Genomic DNA, 17,996 nt, shown 5'->3' on the forward strand with positions numbered 1-17,996 from the left:
TTAAATAATTGGATTATTATTGGAATTATTATTATTATTGGAATAATATAAATTGGAATAATAAAGTTGGAATATATATATAAGTTGGAAATAAGAAAAAGAGTTTCATTTGGTAAAGAGAGTTTTCACGTGAAAACAGAGAAGCGGCTGAAAAGTGGAGAAAGGGCAAGAGGAAGAGCAAGAGAGCAAAGGTTTAAGAAAGGAAAAGCTCGAAGCTAAAGGATTTGCCGGATTAACTCAGGTAAGGGGGGTTTATCGTCGTTTAATGGGTATTATGGGTTAACATGTAATGGGTAGTGATAAGCCATTGAATTGACCCTAATTGGGATGATAAGTGCTGAAAAATTGTGATGAATAAGTTATGTTAAAGCTGTAATTGAATCTATATTTGGGTGAGTTGTGATTTTCTGGACGTGTAGCTTTTTACGGAATTGGAATCGGAGGTCCGGAAGTCCTCCAACGGCGGAAAATGCGGAGAATTCTGCATTCTGCTTCGTGTTAGCGCAGGGACAGCTTTCTGTCTTGCGTTAACCGGTTAACCCAGGGTGTTAACCGGTTAACACTGTTGTGATTTATGAAAATTTGCTGTTCTGTTTGCGTTAACCGGTTAACCCAGGGCGTTAACCGGTTAACACTGTTGTAAATGGCCAGAAAGCGTGTTCTGTGTTGCGTTAACCGGTTAACCCAGGGCGTTAACTGGTTAACACTGTTGGAAATTGGAAAAATGGATATTTTAATGTTGTGAACATAATTGGTGATTGGCCTATATCGGTGTGTGATATAGTAGGGATTATTTCCCGTTGTTTTGAGTAGGATAGGTATTAGTAGAGTGTGCTAATACTGTGATTGAATTATTTGGCATGACATGATATGATTATGTGATAAATATGCTGATGATGTGTGAAAATATGCATAATGTTGTGAATGTATATATTATGTATGTAATTGTGGATGGACTGTTTTATGGCTTAGAGTGTGAGCATATGTCCATTGTGGATTGTTGTTGATGTTGCATGCTAGGTGATTTGGCATAGCATACTGTGGCCTTTATGGTGGTAGCTAATTCCCATGGTGAGGAATTAGTGATGTTAGTCATTTTGGACTGTTGTTGATGTTTGCATGCTAGGTGATTTAGCGTGCATAGCATGGCCCTTGGGGTGGTAGCTAATTCCCATGGTGAGGAATTAGTGATGTGAGTCACTAGGTCTCAAATGAGTGGGACTAGTGAGCTTGGTAGCCGTACCTGGATTTGGTCGGTGAAGTTGAACTATATGTTCACGAATAGTCGGTACCGCATGCATGGAGTCTCATTGCATAATGTATGTATGGCGTATAATATGAATGGATGTATTCCAATATTATACGTGTGTTTTGTGGTTGTGTTGAGTATGTGTATGATTATGAGTTGATGTTGTCGTTGCTGAAGTTGTGATATGATTAGGGTGATGAAATGTGTTATTTACTTAACATTACATGATATTTTATAATGCTTATTATATCGATTGAGGAACTCACCCTTACAACTATTTTTTAGGTAACGAGTAGTGATTGAGTAGGAGCTAGTACTTGGAGTCTAGTGTAGTTCCTTAGTGGGTCATGCTCTGGTAGATGTAACATCGGGACGGGATGTTTTTAATTGTTTTATTGTTGGTTGTTGAACCAGTTTACATGTAATGTGTTACATGTTTTGTATGATTGATTTGATCTCTATCCGCTGCGTATTGTGCAATGCTTTATGTTTTGAATTAAATAAAGAGCATGACAGTTATTTTGGTGAATGGTGTGAAGTGTTTGTGTGACACCCTTAATTGCATATCTACTCTGATATATATTTGTTGTTTTAAATTAAATATTTGGGGTATTTTAGAAGGGTTTTACATTAGTGGTATCAGAACATAGTCGGTCGAGTCGAGTCGTAATTATTCTGTTTCCCCTGTACGGGATAGGTGTTGTGTAACCCTATCAGTACTTATTGTTTTAGCTTGTTGGGTTTTCAGAAGAGAGATGGCTGGAAGAGGTAGAGACGATGCTGCGATTGCTGAGGCTCTGGGTATGCTAGCTGGAGTACTTGGAGGGAATCCGAATGTTGTGGGAATGGGAGCTGCTCGTCAACTGAGTGAGTTCCAGAAGAACAATCCTCCAATGTTCAAGGGAGCATACGATCCAGATGGTGCCCAGAAGTGGTTGAAGGAGATAGAGAGGATCTTCCGAGTGACGGAGTGTGCCGATAACCAGAAGGTCAGGTTCGGTACGCATATGCTGTCAGAGGAAGCGGATGATTGGTGGGTTGCTACCCGCACTGAGTTGGAAGTTGCTGGGAATGCTGAGATCACTTGGGCAGTGCTCAGAGAGAGATTTCTGAGGAAGTACTTTCCAGAGGATGTCAGAGGAAAGAAAGAGATAGAGTTCTTAGAATTGAAGCAGGGCAACCGGTCTGTTACTGAGTATGCTGCTAAGTTCACAGAGTTGTCGAAGTATTACACTCCCTATGATGAGGCTGCTGGAGAATTTTCAAAATGTGTGAAATTTGAGAACGGGTTACGTCCCGAGATCAAGCAGGCTATTGGGTATCAGCGGATTAGAGTGTTTTCTGACTTGGTTGACTGTTGCAGGATTTTTGAACAGGATACCAAGGCTAGAGCAGAGAACTATCAGCAAAGGGTTGATAGGAAAGGCAAGAATCAGAATGATCGGGGGAAACCGTATGCAGCTGGCAAAGGTTTCCAGAGACAGAGTGGGATGAGGAGACCTAGTGGGGGAGACTCCAGTGCCCCTGCTAAGTGTTTCAGATGTGGTCAGGCTGGACATCGTTTCCATGAGTGTACCAGTAATGAGAAGAAGTGTTTCAAGTGTGGAAAAGGTGGTCACTTGGCTGCAGAGTGCCGGTTGAAGACTGTGACTTGTTTCAACTGTGGAGAGGTGGGTCATATCAGTCCACAGTGTCCTAAGCCGAAGAAAGAGAACCAGTTGGGAGGCAAGGTCTTTGCTTTATCGGGTTCTGAGACTTCTGCAGATGATCGTTTGATCCGAGGTACGTGTTATATTAATGGCTTTCCTCTTGTAGCTATTATTGACACAGGTGCGACTCATTCCTTTATATCTTTGGATTGTGCTGTGAAACTTAAATTAGAGATATCTGAGATGCATGGAAGTATGGTGATTGATACTCCTACGAAGGGTTCAGTGACTACTACTTCAGTTTGTTTAAATTGTCCCTTGAGCATTTTTGGTAGAGACTTTGGGATGGACCTTGTGTGTCTTCCACTAGTGCAGATTGATGTTATCCTAGGTATGAACTGGTTGGTGTTTAACCGAGTTTATATCAACTGTTTTGATAAGACTGTGATCTTTCCTGAGATTGAGGAAGGAGAGAGTTTGGTTCTATCAGCAAGGCAGGTGAATGAGGCAGTAGCAGATGGGGCGGAGTTGTTTATGCTGTTAGCGACTTTGGAGGCTAAAGATAAACTAGTGATTTGTGATCTAGCCGTGGTGTGTGATTTTCCTGATGTGTTTCCTGAAGAAGTGAATGAATTACCGCCGGAGCGTGAAGTTGAGTTCTCGATTGATTTGGTACCTGGTACTAGGCCGATATCGATGGCTCCGTACCGTATGTCTGCTGTTGAGTTAGCTGAATTGAAAAGTCAGCTGGAAGATCTGTTGGATAAGAAATTTATTCGTCCGAGTGTGTCACCGTGGGGTGCACCAGTGTTATTGGTTAAGAAGAAAGAAGGTACTATGAGGTTGTGTGTGGACTACAGGCAACTGAACAAAGTGACGATCAAGAATCGGTATCCTTTGCCAAGGATTGATGATTTGATGGATCAGTTGGTTGGTGCGAGTGTGTTCAGCAAAATAGATTTGAGATCGGGGTATCATCAGATACGTGTGAAAACTGAGGATATTCAGAAGACTGCTTTCAGAACAAGGTATGGACATTATGGGTATTCTGTAATGCCTTTTGGTGTGACTAATGCGCCTGGAGTATTTATGGAGTATATGAATAGGATTTTCCATCCGTACCTAGACAAGTTTGTTGTGGTATTTATTGACGATATTTTGGTGTATTCGAAATCTGAAGAAGAGCATGCTGAACATTTGAGAGTGGTTTTAGGAGTTCTACGAGAAAAGAAGTTGTTTGCTAAACTATCCAAGTGTGAATTTTGGTTAGAAGAGGTTAGTTTTCTTGGTCATGTGATTTCAAGAGGTGGTGTTGCTGTTGATCCTTCTAAGATAGAAGCGGTATCTAAGTGGGAAGCTCCGAAGTCAGTTTCTGAGATTCGAAGTTTCCTTGGTTTGACTGGTTATTATAGGAAGTTTATTGAGGGATTTTCTAAGTTGGCGTTACCGTTGACGATGTTGACTAGAAAGGGGCAGGCGTTTGTTTGGGACTCAAAATGTGAAGAAGGTTTCCAAGAGTTGAAGAGAAGGTTAACTACTGCTCCTATTCTGATATTACCAAGTCCGTCGGAACCATTTGAGGTTTACTGTGATGCTTCATTATTGGGTTTGGGTGGTGTGTTGATGCAGAGTAAGCAGGTTGTAGCTTATGCTTCGAGACAACTGAAGGTTCATGAGAGGAACTATCCGACACACGATTTAGAGTTGGCAGTTGTGGTGTTTGTTCTGAAGTTATGGAGGCATTACTTGTACGGGTCAAGATTTGAGGTTTTCAGTGACCATAAAAGTTTAAAGTATTTGTTTGATCAGAAAGAGCTGAATATGAGACAGAGGAGATGGTTAGAATTTCTGAAGGATTATGACTTTGGTTTGAATTACCATCCGGGTAAAGCAAACGTAGTGGCTGATGCATTGAGTCGGAAATCATTGCATATGTCTATGTTAATGGTTAGGGAATTGGATTTAATTGAGCAGTTTAGAGACTTGAGTTTGGTGTGTGAGAGTACTCACAATAGTGTTAAATTGGGAATGTTGAAGTTAACGAGTGGCATTCTGGATGAGATTCGAGAGGGTCAGAAATCCGATGTGCTTTTGGTTGATAAGTTGACTCTAGTGAATCAAGGTCAAGGTGGTGAATTCAGAGTTGATGAGAATGGTGTTTTGAAATTTGGTAATCGGGTGTGTATTCCGGATGTTATCGAACTTAAGAAGAGTATTCTTAAGGAAGGACATCGTAGTGGCCTGAGTATTCATCCTGGAGCTACAAAGATGTATCATGATTTGAAAAAGTTATTTTGGTGGCCGGGAATGAAAAGAGAAATTGTGAGTTTTGTTTATTCTTGTTTGACTTGTCAGAAGTCAAAGATTGAGCATCAGAAGCCGTCTGGGCTAATGCAACCGTTGGTTATTCCAGAGTGGAAGTGGGATAGTATCAGTATGGATTTTGTTTCTGGTTTACCGAGGACAATTAAGAATTTTGAAGCTATTTGGGTGATTGTTGACAGATTGACAAAATCGGCTCATTTCATTCCGATCAGAATGGATTATCCGTTAGAGAAATTAGCTGAGTTGTATATTGAGAAAATTGTAAGTTTGCATGGTATTCCGTCGAGTATTGTTTCGGACAGAGATCCTAGATTTACATCGAAGTTCTGGGAAGGTTTGCAGAGGGCTTTGGGAACTAAGCTGAGATTGAGTTCTGCATATCATCCGCAGACTGATGGTCAGACTGAGAGGACGATTCAGTCACTAGAGGATCTTTTGAGGGCTTGTGTTTTGGAAAAGGGAGGTGCTTGGGATTGTTATTTACCTTTGATTGAGTTTACCTACAACAATAGTTTTCATTCGAGCATTGGTATGACACCGTTTGAAGCTTTGTATGGTAGGAGATGTCGGACACCTTTATGTTGGTATGAGTCCGGTGAGAGTGCTGTGGTTGGACCGGAGATTGTTCAACAAACTACGGAAAAGATTAAGATGATTCAGGAGAAGATGAGGATTGCTCAGAGTCGTCAGAAGAGTTATCATGACAAGAGGAGGAAGTCACTTGAGTTTCAAGAGGGAGATCATGTGTTTCTTCGTGTTACTCCGATAACTGGGGTTGGTCGAGCTTTGAAGTCGAAGAAGTTGACGCCTCGATTTATTGGTCCTTATCAGATTTTGGAGAGGATAGGGGAGGTAGCCTATCGTATCGCTTTACCGCTGTCACTTGCGAATTTGCATGAGGTTTTTCATGTGTCTCAGTTGAGGAGGTACATTCCTGATCCGTCGCATGTAGTCCAAGTAGATGATGTACAGGTGAGAGATAACCTGACTGTTGAAACATCACCTATGAGGATCGAGGATCGAGAGTTGAAGCAGTTGCGGGGTAAAGAGATTGCTTTGGTAAAGGTAGCTTGGGGAGGACCAGCAGGTGGCAATGTGACTTGGGAACTTGAGAGTCAGATGAAGGAGTCTTATCCAGAGTTATTCGCTTGAGGTATGTTTTCGAGGACGAAAACTCTTTTAGTGGGGGAGAGTTGTAACACCCCGATAAAAATAAGATAATTATTTAAATTAAGTTAATAATATATTTATTAATTTAATTAAATAATTGGATTATTATTGGAATTATTATTATTATTGGAATAATATAAATTGGAATAATAAAGTTGGAATATATATATAAGTTGGAAATAAGAAAAAGAGTTTCATTTGATAAAGATAGTTTTCACGTGAAAACAGAGAAGCGGCTGAAAAGTGGAGAAAGGGCAAGAGGAAGAGCAAGAGAGCAAAGGTTGAAGAAAGGAAAAGCTCGAAGCTAAAGGATTTGCCGGATTAACTCAGGTAAGGGGGGTTTATCGTCGTTTAATGGGTATTATGGGTTAACATGTAATTGGTAGTGATAAGCCATTGACTTGACCCTAATTGGGATGATAAGTGCTGAAAAATTGTGATGAATAAGTTATGTTAAAGCTGTAATTGAATCTATATTTGGGTGAGTTGTGATTTTCTGGACGTGTAGCTTTTTACGGAATTGGAATCGGAGGTCCGGAAGTCCTCCAACGGCGGAAAATGCGGAGAATTCTGCATTCTGCTTCGTGTTAGCGCAGGGACAGCTTTCTGTCTTGCGTTAACCGGTTAACCCAGGGTGTTAACCGGTTAACACTGTTGTGATTTATGAAAATTTGTTGTTCTGTTTGCGTTAACCGGTTAACCCAGGGCGTTAACCGGTTAACACTGTTGTAAATGGCCAGAAAGCGTGTTCTGTGTTGCGTTAACCGGTTAACCCAGGGCGTTAACCGGTTAACACTGTTGGAAATTGGAAAAATGGATATTTTAATGTTGTGAACATAATTGGTGATTGGCCTATATCGGTGTGTGATATAGTAGGGATTATTTCCCGTTGTTTTGAGTAGGATAGTTATTAGTAGAGTGTGCTAATACTGTGATTGAATTATTTGGCATGACATGATATGATTATGTGATAAATATGCTGATGATGTGTGAAAATATGCATAATGTTGTGAATGTATATATTATGTATGTAATTGTGGATGGACTGTTTTATGGCTTAGAGTGTGAGCATATGTCCATTGTGGATTGTTGTTGATGTTGCATGCTAGGTGATTTGGCATAGCATACTGTGGCCTTTATGGTGGTAGCTAATTCCCATGGTGAGGAATTAGTGATGTTAGTCATTTTGGACTGTTGTTGATGTTTGCATGCTAGGTGATTTAGCGTGCATAGCATGGCCCTTGGGGTGGTAGCTAATTCCCATGGTGAGGAATTAGTGATGTGAGTCACTAGGTCTCAAATGAGTGGGACTAGTGAGCTTGGTAGCCGTATCTGGATTTGGTCGGTGAAGTTGAACTATATGTTCACGAATAGTCGGTACCGCATGCATGGAGTCTCATTGCATAATGTATGTATGGCGTATAATATGAATGGATGTATTCCAATATTATACGTGTGTTTTGTGGTTGTGTTGAGTATGTGTATGATTATGAGTTGATGTTGTCGTTGCTGAAGTTGTGATATGATTAGGGTGATGAAATGTGTTATTTACTTAACATTACATGATATTTTATAATGCTTATTATATCGATTGAGGAACTCACCCTTACAACTATTTTTCAGGTAACGAGCAGTGATTGAGTAGGAGCTAGTACTTGGAGTCTAGTGTAGTTCCTTAGTGGGTCATGCTCTGGTAGATGTAACATCGGGACGGGATGTTTTTAATTGTTTTATTGTTGGTTGTTGAACCAGTTTACATGTAATGTGTTACATGTTTTGTATGATTGATTTGATCTCTATCCGCTGCGTATTGTGCAATGCTTTATGTTTTGAATTAAATAAAGAGCATGACAGTTATTTTGGTGAATGGTGTGAAGTGTTTGTGTGACACCCTTAATTGCATATCTACTCTGATATATATTTGTTGTTTTAAATTAAATATTTGGGGTATTTTAGAAGGGTGTTACATTGATACCTTTGATGTGTTTGAAAAGTAATCCACTTTGTTATCTATGCTTGATTGGTGTTGACTTTGAAGTCTTGATCTTGCATTTGAACCTTGAGGGCTTGAGCTCTTGAGATTCAGCATATCCAATACAACTTAAGCATAATGGACTTGTCATATAAAGTGATCAAGGGTCTTTTGATCACTTGAATAGGCTTGCGAATTACAACATAAAATAAAGGATTTGGTTGACCAAAGTGACCTTTGGTCAACACTAATCAATGGGATTCAGAGAAATTAGCTTGGCTATTTACAACCCTAAAATGAATTAATCAATGAAACCCTAAGTTAAGGGATCATGCATTAAAAATCAGAATTTCTACCTAGTGGCAAAATGGTCAATATGTCAAAAATGAATTAATTAGGAAAATAGTTTTTGAAAATCAATATCTGATCAAAACCAATTAAGCCTAATTATCTAATTATACAAAAAAAACTAAGTATTCTAATTATTCTAAAATAGCCTAATTAAGATTTAAAATTAATTAAATTCTAAAAAATATAATTAAGACTTAAACTTCTATTTATCCTAAAAAGAACATTCTAATTAACCTAATTAAACATGACTAATCCTAATTAATCATAATGTTAATTAATTAATTAACTTAAAAACAACAAAATGGGCTCACAAATGATCTAGGCCTAAGAATAGGTTTTTTGGCCAAAAACGCTTGGGCCTGGTTCAAGACCCAGCATTGGATTGATGAACCAGAGGGGGGGGCATGAATCATGAATGGAGTGCAGATAGGGAGTTGCATGGGCTTCAAGCCCAAACTTCTCCTGGACAAAACCGAGCTCACTCCAGGTTAACATTAAACACAAAATTGCTTAATAACATGAAACAAACCCCTCGTCGATTCCTTCATAATTAATCACCATGTTCGATTCCACGTTTTCATTCTCAAACCTAGAGCCAACATCATCCGAGTTCCAAATCGAAATCCGCCTTGATGCATCTGAGACTTCAATTGTACTTCAATTGCGTTCAACCTTGCGTATTCCACTTTGAAATCGGAATGAAGAAAGGACGAAGAACCAAGCCCCGAGGTCCATTCAGTCTCCGAAATCAGAATCAACATCCAATTCGGTTCCTTATTATTCACACGTAGAATTAAACAGAACGGAATTAGAATCAAGAAAACTTACCAGATTTGAAGCTTCAAGTATAAACAGGTATTCAATCTCTTATAGTCTTCTTTGATTCAATGCCTTCCTCTTCTTCTTCTTCTTCACCGCACGTGTATCATGTGAGAGTGAAGGATTGAGAGAGCTTCAGAGAGGTTGAGGAAGAGTGAGGCAATGGTGATAGAGAATGAGAGTGAAGAAGGTTCGTGTGTGGTTCGTTCTGAGATTTGTGTAGAATCAGCTGACTCTGAAAATGCATTGTGGAGTTCTATTTTATAAAGTTCAAAGTTATTAGGAATTTAATTGAAATTCGCAGTGAAATCTATCTCAAATTCATTAGTTAGTTAGAAATTCAGATTCAGTTAGGATTAAATTTGGTGTGAACTCAGAGTGAATTTATCTTGAATTTAATGTCATTTGCACTTCCTACTTATAGTGAGAATAGAAATGTCAGTTTCAAGTTATGTTGTTTTGGATTCAAAATGGTTGGCTTTGTAAATGAATTGCAGTGGTTCTATTTTTTCCCTGTTAGAAGAATTATGCAGCTTGATATGGTTTTGGATTTTCTACCAAATTCTGTTAGCAGTTAATTGAGTTTTTGCAGGATGTTAGAGTTAGTTTAGGAGTGAGTTATGTTAGTGAGTTAATGGTTGTTAATTGGAATCCTTCTTGTGCATTAGTTAAATGCTAATTCCCTTTGTTTTTGGATGCAAAATTTGTTGTGCCTAATTGCAATCGGTTCAGATGTGGTATTAACACCTTGTCATTGTGTGCGTTCTTTAGCTTCAGGTTCTGATTTTGAGCACTTGAAATTGCTTGCTACAACTATGCTCTTGGACTAAAACATGGTGTGATGGCCTTGCTCATGGTGGATCACAGCTTGGATGATGGAATGATGTTGTTTGGGACTTTAGTTACCTTGCCAAAGTGATGGTCCAAGTGATCATGAAGTATCTTATGCAAAATGCATGAAATTTAGTATTAGGAGCATGTTATGTAGCATAAAAGATAGTGTAGGATTAAGACCCTCTTTGTATGAATAACATGTAAATTACACATTTAGTATCAATGCCAATTCCCATAGATGAGTGCTAACAATGTATTAATATGGATGTAGCGGTAAATTCGAGACCATCAAGCTATGAATAAACTTGACGTCAAAATAAACCAGATTCGTCACCGCGCTTTTATTGTTTCCAAAAGAAAAGGGAAAAGTACGAACAAAAACCCAAAGATAAGAAGTTTTCAAATCAAAACTAATAAAATGCCAGAGATTACAGGTAAGGGGGTTGGTTACACAAAGGGAAGTTGTTAGCACCCAAAGTGTCGTAGGTACTCCTAGGGAGCCCTTTTTTATGTGCGTATGTGTTTTTGGTATAAAAGATATTTAAGAAAACTAGAGTGTGGGGATGGGAAAAGAATTCATTGATTATATTTTTGTGTTTGACTAGACCTTCGGACTTGTGCCTATGTACCAACATAAAAATGAGGGATCAAAACCTCGTAGTTTGTGGTATCAATTTCAAAATGAATGGATTGGGTTTAATCAAAAGTTGAATGAAAAGTAACCCAAAGGGTCCAAAAGTTTGAATGAGTGTTAAAGTTATGCGAAAAATACCCGAGCGCATCGCACGCTCAAAGATACAACAGAGTCGCCATCGAACTTTATTTATTCCCAAAGGAAAAGGAAAATATCGATAAAACCCGGGGGAAAGAGAAATGGGTAAGGAAGTAGGTTATGCAAGGGAAAGGTATTAGCACCCCAAACATCCATGGTACTCCATGGGAACCGTTTTGAATGTTCTTTGCAAGAATATGTGTTATTATCTGAAGATTACTCGCGAAAAGGGAAACGGGGGGTTAATAGATAATTGTGAAAAAAGGTGAGAAATAGATAATTGTGGAAAATGAAGGTTATAAATAATTGTGAGAAAGGTGAAAAATAGATAATTGTGCTCGCCAAGGATTTGGGCCCTCGTGCCTACGTATCCTCATTCGTGCAATGAGGAAATCAGAGCTCTGTAGTTCGTGGAACTAGGACGGATGCGTTAGTTGTTTTTAGTGGACAGTATTAACGTTCGCGTTCTACTGTCGACTAACTTGTACGCTCGAGCATGAGAGCTTTAAGCGTCTGTTTGTTTGCAGTAGAATGGATGAACTCGGATCGCACTCTAGCAGTTAAACATTTCTTCCTCACACATGGAGACTTAAGCGTCGTTCACGGTAGAACGAAAGTAACACGCCCTTTATGGAAAGGTTTTAAACTGAAAAATAAGCCCAAAGACAAAACTGAGTTTGATGAGGTGAGTTTGATTTTATTATGAAATGAGAGACATGATTTGAATCGTACTAAAGTTTATGAATAGAGATGAATACAATGAGCAATTGGGTCATTGGTCCCGCACCTAAAGATATCCAGAATGGGGGTAGGAATTCTCCAGTCTCATTCCTTCTCCCTTGCTTAAGGCTCGTGTCGTACAATCCTAATCGTAGGGTTAATTGTTTTTGAGTTTATTCACAAAATGGTTTTAGTTTTACTGGGAGGACAAAAGGATAGAGATGAAACCCTGAACGGTGGAAGTCTGATCTTCAATCTGTGCTTTAATCTGTGTAGAGAGACTTATCAATTATTTGATTTAAATTGCACTAAATTTATGAATAGAGGCGAATACAGTGAGCATTGGGTCATTCGTCCCATACCCAAAGATATTCAAAATGGGGGTAGGAATTCTCCAGTCACATCCCTTCTCTATTACTTAAGGCTCATGATGTGCAATTCACATCATAATCGATGAGTGTTGAATTTGAATCTCCTTGCAGCTTCTCATGATGAAGGGTTGTCTTTGAAGAATAAAGAGGTTTGTCAATCAACTTGAATCGAGTTGTGCTAAAGCCTATGAATAGAGGTGAAGGCGATGAGCAAACGAGTCATTCGTCTCGCACCCAAAGATACTCAAAATGGGGGTAAGAATTCTTCAGTCTCATTCCTTCTCCATTACTTAAGACTCATGGCACACAACTTGGCTCATGATCAAGAAGTGTTGAATTTGACCTTTGTAGTGCTTGAATAGTAGTCTTGTCTTGTACTGATTTGCATGACTTGAAGTCTTGATCTTGATCTTTGAATCTTGATTGAAGTTGGAGATCCAGCATCCAGCATCTTGATCACAAGGACTTGCTTTATCAAGTGATCAAGAGTCTTTTGATCACTTGACTAAGCTTGGGGAATTGAGCATAGTCAAAAGATTTAGTCGATCAAAGCGTACTTTGATAAACTTAATCAATGGGAAAAAATTAGTTGAATTGAGTGTACAACTACCTAAAGGGTTAATTGTTTATTGGAATTAATTTCTAAGTTCTAAAACTAAGGGAACATGCTAAAATGAATAATTTCTACTCATAAGAGTAAAACAGTCATTTGACAAATTTATGAATATTGAATTAGATTCTAAAAAAGGAAATTCTAATTAAACTTCAATTAGATTCTAAACTATTCTATTTTTCTAAATCCAACTAAATTCTAAAATTAATCCAATTTCTAACCAAAGTTAATATTCCTAAAAATTATATTAAATTCTAATCAAGACATATTCTAAATTCGATTCTAACTAATCACGTTTTAATATTCTAAAACTCGAATCTAATTCTAATTATTCTAATCATGCTTAAAACCTAATTAACCTAACTCTAAGTCCTAAATTATGATTCTAATCTCAACCAAAACAAGAATGGAAATAAATAAATACATAAAACAAGAGTTGGATAGGGGTGCAGAAGATGGACTCAGGGTGCAAATAGGAAGAGCCCAGGCCCAACCGAAGCCCAACTTGACTTCAAAGGGGGTACTGTAGCGGAAACAATGTGCAAGAAGAAAACTCGTTTGGGCCTTAGGCCCAAACTTCCAGGACTTGCAAATGGACGGACGCTTCAGGCAATTGACACTAAACCTGTTCATAATAGCTTTTGAAACTAAAATTGCTTTTTAAAGAAACGTCCAAAAGAGGACGAACACTTTCAGACTTCCCTTAACTTCGCCGCACCGGGATTCTTCACCGGCGCCGGCGACGACTCGGATCATAATGCCATCCCAACAAAATCCTCACCTCAATCCCCTAGTATCTAATCCATCATCAGGTTTTATCGATACGTCATCCAATGTTCTCACCGACGCGAGCTACATATGAGTCCTAAATTCCGAATCGAACGACTAAACCAGAGCAATCGTGAAATCAAAACTCAAGATGTGAAAACCTCCTTCCACGAATCTCAGACTACATGGCGAAAATGAAAATAAGCCTAACGGAAGCGAGATCCTACCTGCGAGGAGGAGAAGTTCCTCGGTGAATGTTGAATTCGAAGTTATGGACGAAGGTGAACAATCTGCACGAAGATCCTCAGGTACCTCTTGGATTTTTTTCTCCTTCTTCTTGTGCGACGCTTTTCTTCTTCTTCTTCGCTTCTGCGACCTTCTCGCGTTATCGTCGCGTCGCCCTGTGAGGAAGAGTGAGAGTATTGAGGTTGAAGCTCCACTGATTAGAGCTTCTGATGTTGAAGCTCTAACAGTGATAGGTGGTTCAGAGCGTATAGTGAAGTTTGAGAGGATTGAAAGTGAGAACAGTTCCAGAAGAAAAATGAAAAAATTCCCCCGAATGAATTGTGAGGGTATGAACTTATAGAGAGGGAAGAGTGTAACAGAATAGAGCAGTTTGGGCAACCGTTAGGGCACTGTTAGCTCAATTAATCCTCAAAGTAGAAGTTTGTTAGAGTTTATTAACTCTGTTAGATTCTATTCAGTTAAATTGAATTTTGTTAGTATTGGTTAAATTTGTATCCCTACTGAGTTAGTTAGGAAAATTGATGTTATATTAGTAATGTCAAAATTAATTAGAGAATGGCTATGAGCTTCAACTGATGTTAGGATCGAATGAGTTGATGTTATGAGTTCAGTTGGAAATGTCAAACCCAACTAGTAAACAAGATGGTGAAATGTTGCAGGAAATGCTATGCTATGCGGAACCCTATTTCAGTCAGTATACCTTCGTCAGATGGTTGGTTTGAAATTGATTTTCACCATGTCTGATGCATTATGCCTTGGCTGCAGAGTTTGTGTGGTATATTCGGCGTTGCGGATATCTCGCACGTTATTGAATTGATAATTGCAGGTCTGTTGGATTATTGTAGCTTTAAGATCCAACAGTTAATGGTTTTGCTGTTTGTGATGCAGGTTTCGATCGCCGTGGAAGCTGCAGGTGGATTTCTGGTTTCACGATAATTTGGGGGAGATTCTGCTATGAGTTTCCATTCACTCTACTATGCACTGTTAGTTAATGGCTATTAGATATGAATGCTTGGATGATTTTTAGCTGAATGAACGTCGTATTGATTTTCCAGGTCGGGATTACATTGGCTTTGGGATGGCTTGGAATGGAGTTGTGAGATTGTTTGTTTTTGGTTCTGCGAATTGGTCACGGTGTGGTTTTGAGCCGTGTTGCTGCTATTCGCGTCTTGGCTATGCATTTCGACTTGCAGCCGGTGTGCGCTCATTTTGTTGTTGCAGTAGCTGCGATTGAGGTAACTGCTATAACAATTTCTGTCGTTGTTGTTGGTTAATTAAGTTATACGGATTAGTTCCGTTTTAGTGAAACGGATGCACAACTGTTGGAATGTTAGGAAACCGGTTATTTGCTATGAAATCGAATCGTCCCGTATAGTCGCATTTCCATGAAGAAAAGGGTATATCCATGGGCATATAATGTTAGTAGGTTGGTGTTTTGTTAGGTGGTGTTTAATTGAAAATGTTGTTGCGACGTTAATTCTCTTTCGATTTTTGTTTTATCAGGTTCAGCTAAGACTGGTTTTACTGTGCGTCAATTGCACTGCAATGTGTATGGTTGGACGAATTACTTGCATTGCGAATGGATGGATAGCTGGACCGAATTTACGTGCAGTTAATTTAGCATCTATCAGGAAAAAATTTAATTGAAGAAAAACACTGCGGTTATTTTTTATTAAAGTTATTTGGGTGAAGTTAGGAAAAGAAATGGATTAGTTATGTGGATTTGCTGTCATGGATTGCCTCTAATTATGCTTTTTCCTCCTCTTTGCAGGGCTGGTATTATCCAAAACATTGTTATAACCAACTCTGTCTGGGCAAGGAAGTGCATTCTCACCGAGGACGGGTAGTCCGACATCCCACCCGACATTCAACAGTTACCAAACTAATCGCTCAGGATCAGCATATGGCTCTGGAAAGCTCTCGTGTTGATTCAATGTGCGCAGGTCACCACAAGCAATGTTCAAGCTAACTCCATTTCTCTTTAACATTGCAACAATTGCAGCATAGCCATCACGATTGCATGGATTATAATACCCAGCAGTGTTGTGATTTAGCACCAAATGGAGAAGCCCATTTAATATTGTTAAATCAATCTTCTCGAAAAAATTTCAGACTTGGTCTGCAGCATACTTCACAAATTGTTTATACCTTGACACCACTCATAAACCAAAACGGATGGTGGTTTTGGATCTGCGGGCTTGATCCAGTTGGGAAAGAGATAACTATTGTTGCCACAGACATTGATCAAGATGTGCATCGGTAAGCTTCTCAAGAGGTTCTATTTCGTACATAGGAATCAAGTAGCTATATAAATCCATAAACTCTATTACAACTTTTTGAAGGCACGTTGGGTGAGGAGTATTAGGCCTGGCCGAACCCTCTTTTTGTGTGTGCTGAGTTTGATATATAAAAAATGAATAAAATGGGTTAATCCTTCATTACAAACATGGCCCATTAGTGAAAATTAAAAATAAAAAAAAGAAGGAAAATCCTAGAAATTTAAAATGGACTTCTAAAATTAAATCAAGATTAAAAGGTTAATGATCTCTACAATTACTTCAAATTTCACAATCAATTCGAGATCAAAACCAATTCAAAATTAAGAGATCAATGATCTATACCATTTGTTTAAACTTCTAACCCAATCTGGATCTCCAAAATCCATTAAAATCAATTCGGACTAGAATCAATTTTGAAATTAAAACCATCTTGACACTCGATTCAATTTGAAACTAAAGTCAATATGACACAATGATGAATCCAATATCAACGTGCAGTGGACTAACGAACGATCACAAGGCTTTTAAGTCAAGCAAATCAAATGACTTAGATTGGAAGAAAACTCTTCATGCTTGTGGAATACATCATGTTCAAATGAAATGCAAGTCCTAGGACAACAAATGACATGAACTGCAATGATATGTATTATCACTACATATATAATAATGAATGCATAACCTTGAATGAGAATGGTCTGGGATCCCATGAATGGAGGTGTAATTGTACTGATGAATCATGAAACATGTAGTCGGGGATCAAATGGTTGACTTTGGACGAGCATAAACCCATGAGTGAAATGAGGCACAAAATCAAATGGATACCATGCAAGTGAAAGTGTCAAGCAGTTAGGGTTTCCAAATCAAAGCACACCACAGTGTGGAACCTCCCCAATTAGGGTTTCAGGCCAACCACGAGAACAAGGTACAACTTATCCAATCCAAGGTCACCAACCAAGAGGTCCTCAAATGACCTGAACCAAACAACACGGGTTTCACCTTCGCGTGATGAGGAAAACCACAATCTTCAAGCAAAATCCATGATTTTATCAACCATGAACTTTGAATCTATAATACTCGTTAGCAAGTGTTAATCATGAATGAATGATGTGTATGAATGAGACATGAATGAGGTTAGGTAAAAAAGCAAAAATGGAGGGCGGATTTTGGGGTATAAAAAGTGTTAGTTCTTTTTGTCTTTTGAAATTTTAAGTCAATATAATTAAGTTCATTTTCAAATTTGATTCAAGAAAAAGGTTTGAAAATTCATTGGCATAAAGCCAAAGTTTCTAATTTGAAAATAGGTCTAAGTTTGAAATCACAAGCAAAGAAAGTTTTTTGAAAAGGGGAAAAGATTTTGAAATTTAAGAAGTGGGAGAAGATGAAGAGACTAATCCTAAGCATAAAATTAAAAGTTGAGAGTTGAAAAGATATGACCAATGGGATGCAATCAAACAGACAAGAATTTCATATAGAAAACCCAATTTCCTTTTGGACTTTGAATCAAGCAATAATCAATCAAGCAATTAGCAATATCAAACATCATGAAGATCAAGGCATCAAATAAAGATGAACACATCCAAGCAAGCAAATCCCATAGCTGGCAGTCTTCTTTGTCTTCTCATGTATCATATGAAATGCTCCTTGGTCAACTCAGAATAAGACATTAGACTTAAGATCAAATAACAGTTGGCATCAAGACAATGTAGCAGATGAGTACAAATAAATCCCAATACTTGCATTAGATGAAGGCCCAGTTCACAATAACTTGACTTTAGAATGTTGGCATTGGCCAAGTCCTTTTGCACAGGGAATGTTGCCTAGTTCTAAGTCCAAAAGTTCAGATCAAGATCAACAGTCC

The 17,996-nt window shown here is 38.5% G+C and overlaps 1 protein-coding gene and 1 long non-coding RNA gene across 10 annotated transcripts; both read left to right on the forward strand.

Annotated features, from left to right (window-relative positions):
- Positions 1-9,149: 9,149 nt before the first annotated feature.
- On the forward strand, positions 9,150-10,690 carry LOC127119152 (uncharacterized). Its single transcript, XR_007802668.1, has 2 exons — positions 9,150-9,571; positions 10,307-10,690. It is a non-coding gene; the product is annotated as an uncharacterized LOC127119152 (long non-coding RNA).
- Positions 10,691-13,461: 2,771 nt separating this feature from the next.
- Positions 13,462-16,304, forward strand: LOC127119153 (uncharacterized). Of its 9 annotated transcripts, none has more exons than XR_007802673.1 (5): positions 13,462-13,921; positions 14,519-14,634; positions 14,748-15,094; positions 15,363-15,470; positions 15,631-16,304. XR_007802673.1 is itself a non-coding variant. In XM_051049339.1 (5 exons), the coding sequence occupies exons 1-4, from the start codon at positions 13,885-13,887 to the stop codon at positions 15,091-15,093; spliced, it is 357 nt and encodes a 118-aa protein (XP_050905296.1). In that variant the 5' UTR covers positions 13,462-13,884; the 3' UTR covers position 15,094; positions 15,363-16,304. The 9 variants fall into 9 exon arrangements, 2 of the variants coding, with proteins under 2 accessions (XP_050905296.1, XP_050905297.1); XR_007802671.1 differs by having other exon boundaries at positions 14,748-14,842; positions 14,915-15,094; positions 15,363-16,304; XR_007802675.1 differs by having other exon boundaries at positions 14,519-14,571; positions 14,748-14,842; positions 14,915-15,094; positions 15,363-16,304.
- Positions 16,305-17,996: the final 1,692 nt, after the last annotated feature.

The sequence above is a fragment of the Lathyrus oleraceus genome, chromosome 2, assembly GCF_024323335.1.
Source record: "Lathyrus oleraceus cultivar Zhongwan6 chromosome 2, CAAS_Psat_ZW6_1.0, whole genome shotgun sequence".
Taxonomy (NCBI): Eukaryota; Viridiplantae; Streptophyta; class Magnoliopsida; order Fabales; family Fabaceae; genus Lathyrus; species Lathyrus oleraceus.

Coding starts and splice junctions, on each gene's coding strand:
- LOC127119153 (XM_051049339.1), top strand. CDS start 13,885: ATGGACGAAGGTGAACAATCTGCACGAAGATCCTCAG. Junction 14,635..14,747: donor TTGGCTGCAGAGTTTGTGTG/GTATATTCGGCG, acceptor TTTGTGATGCAG/GTTTCGATCGCCGTGGAAGC. Junction 14,773..14,914: donor GATCGCCGTGGAAGCTGCAG/GTGGATTTCTGG, acceptor TTGATTTTCCAG/GTCGGGATTACATTGGCTTT.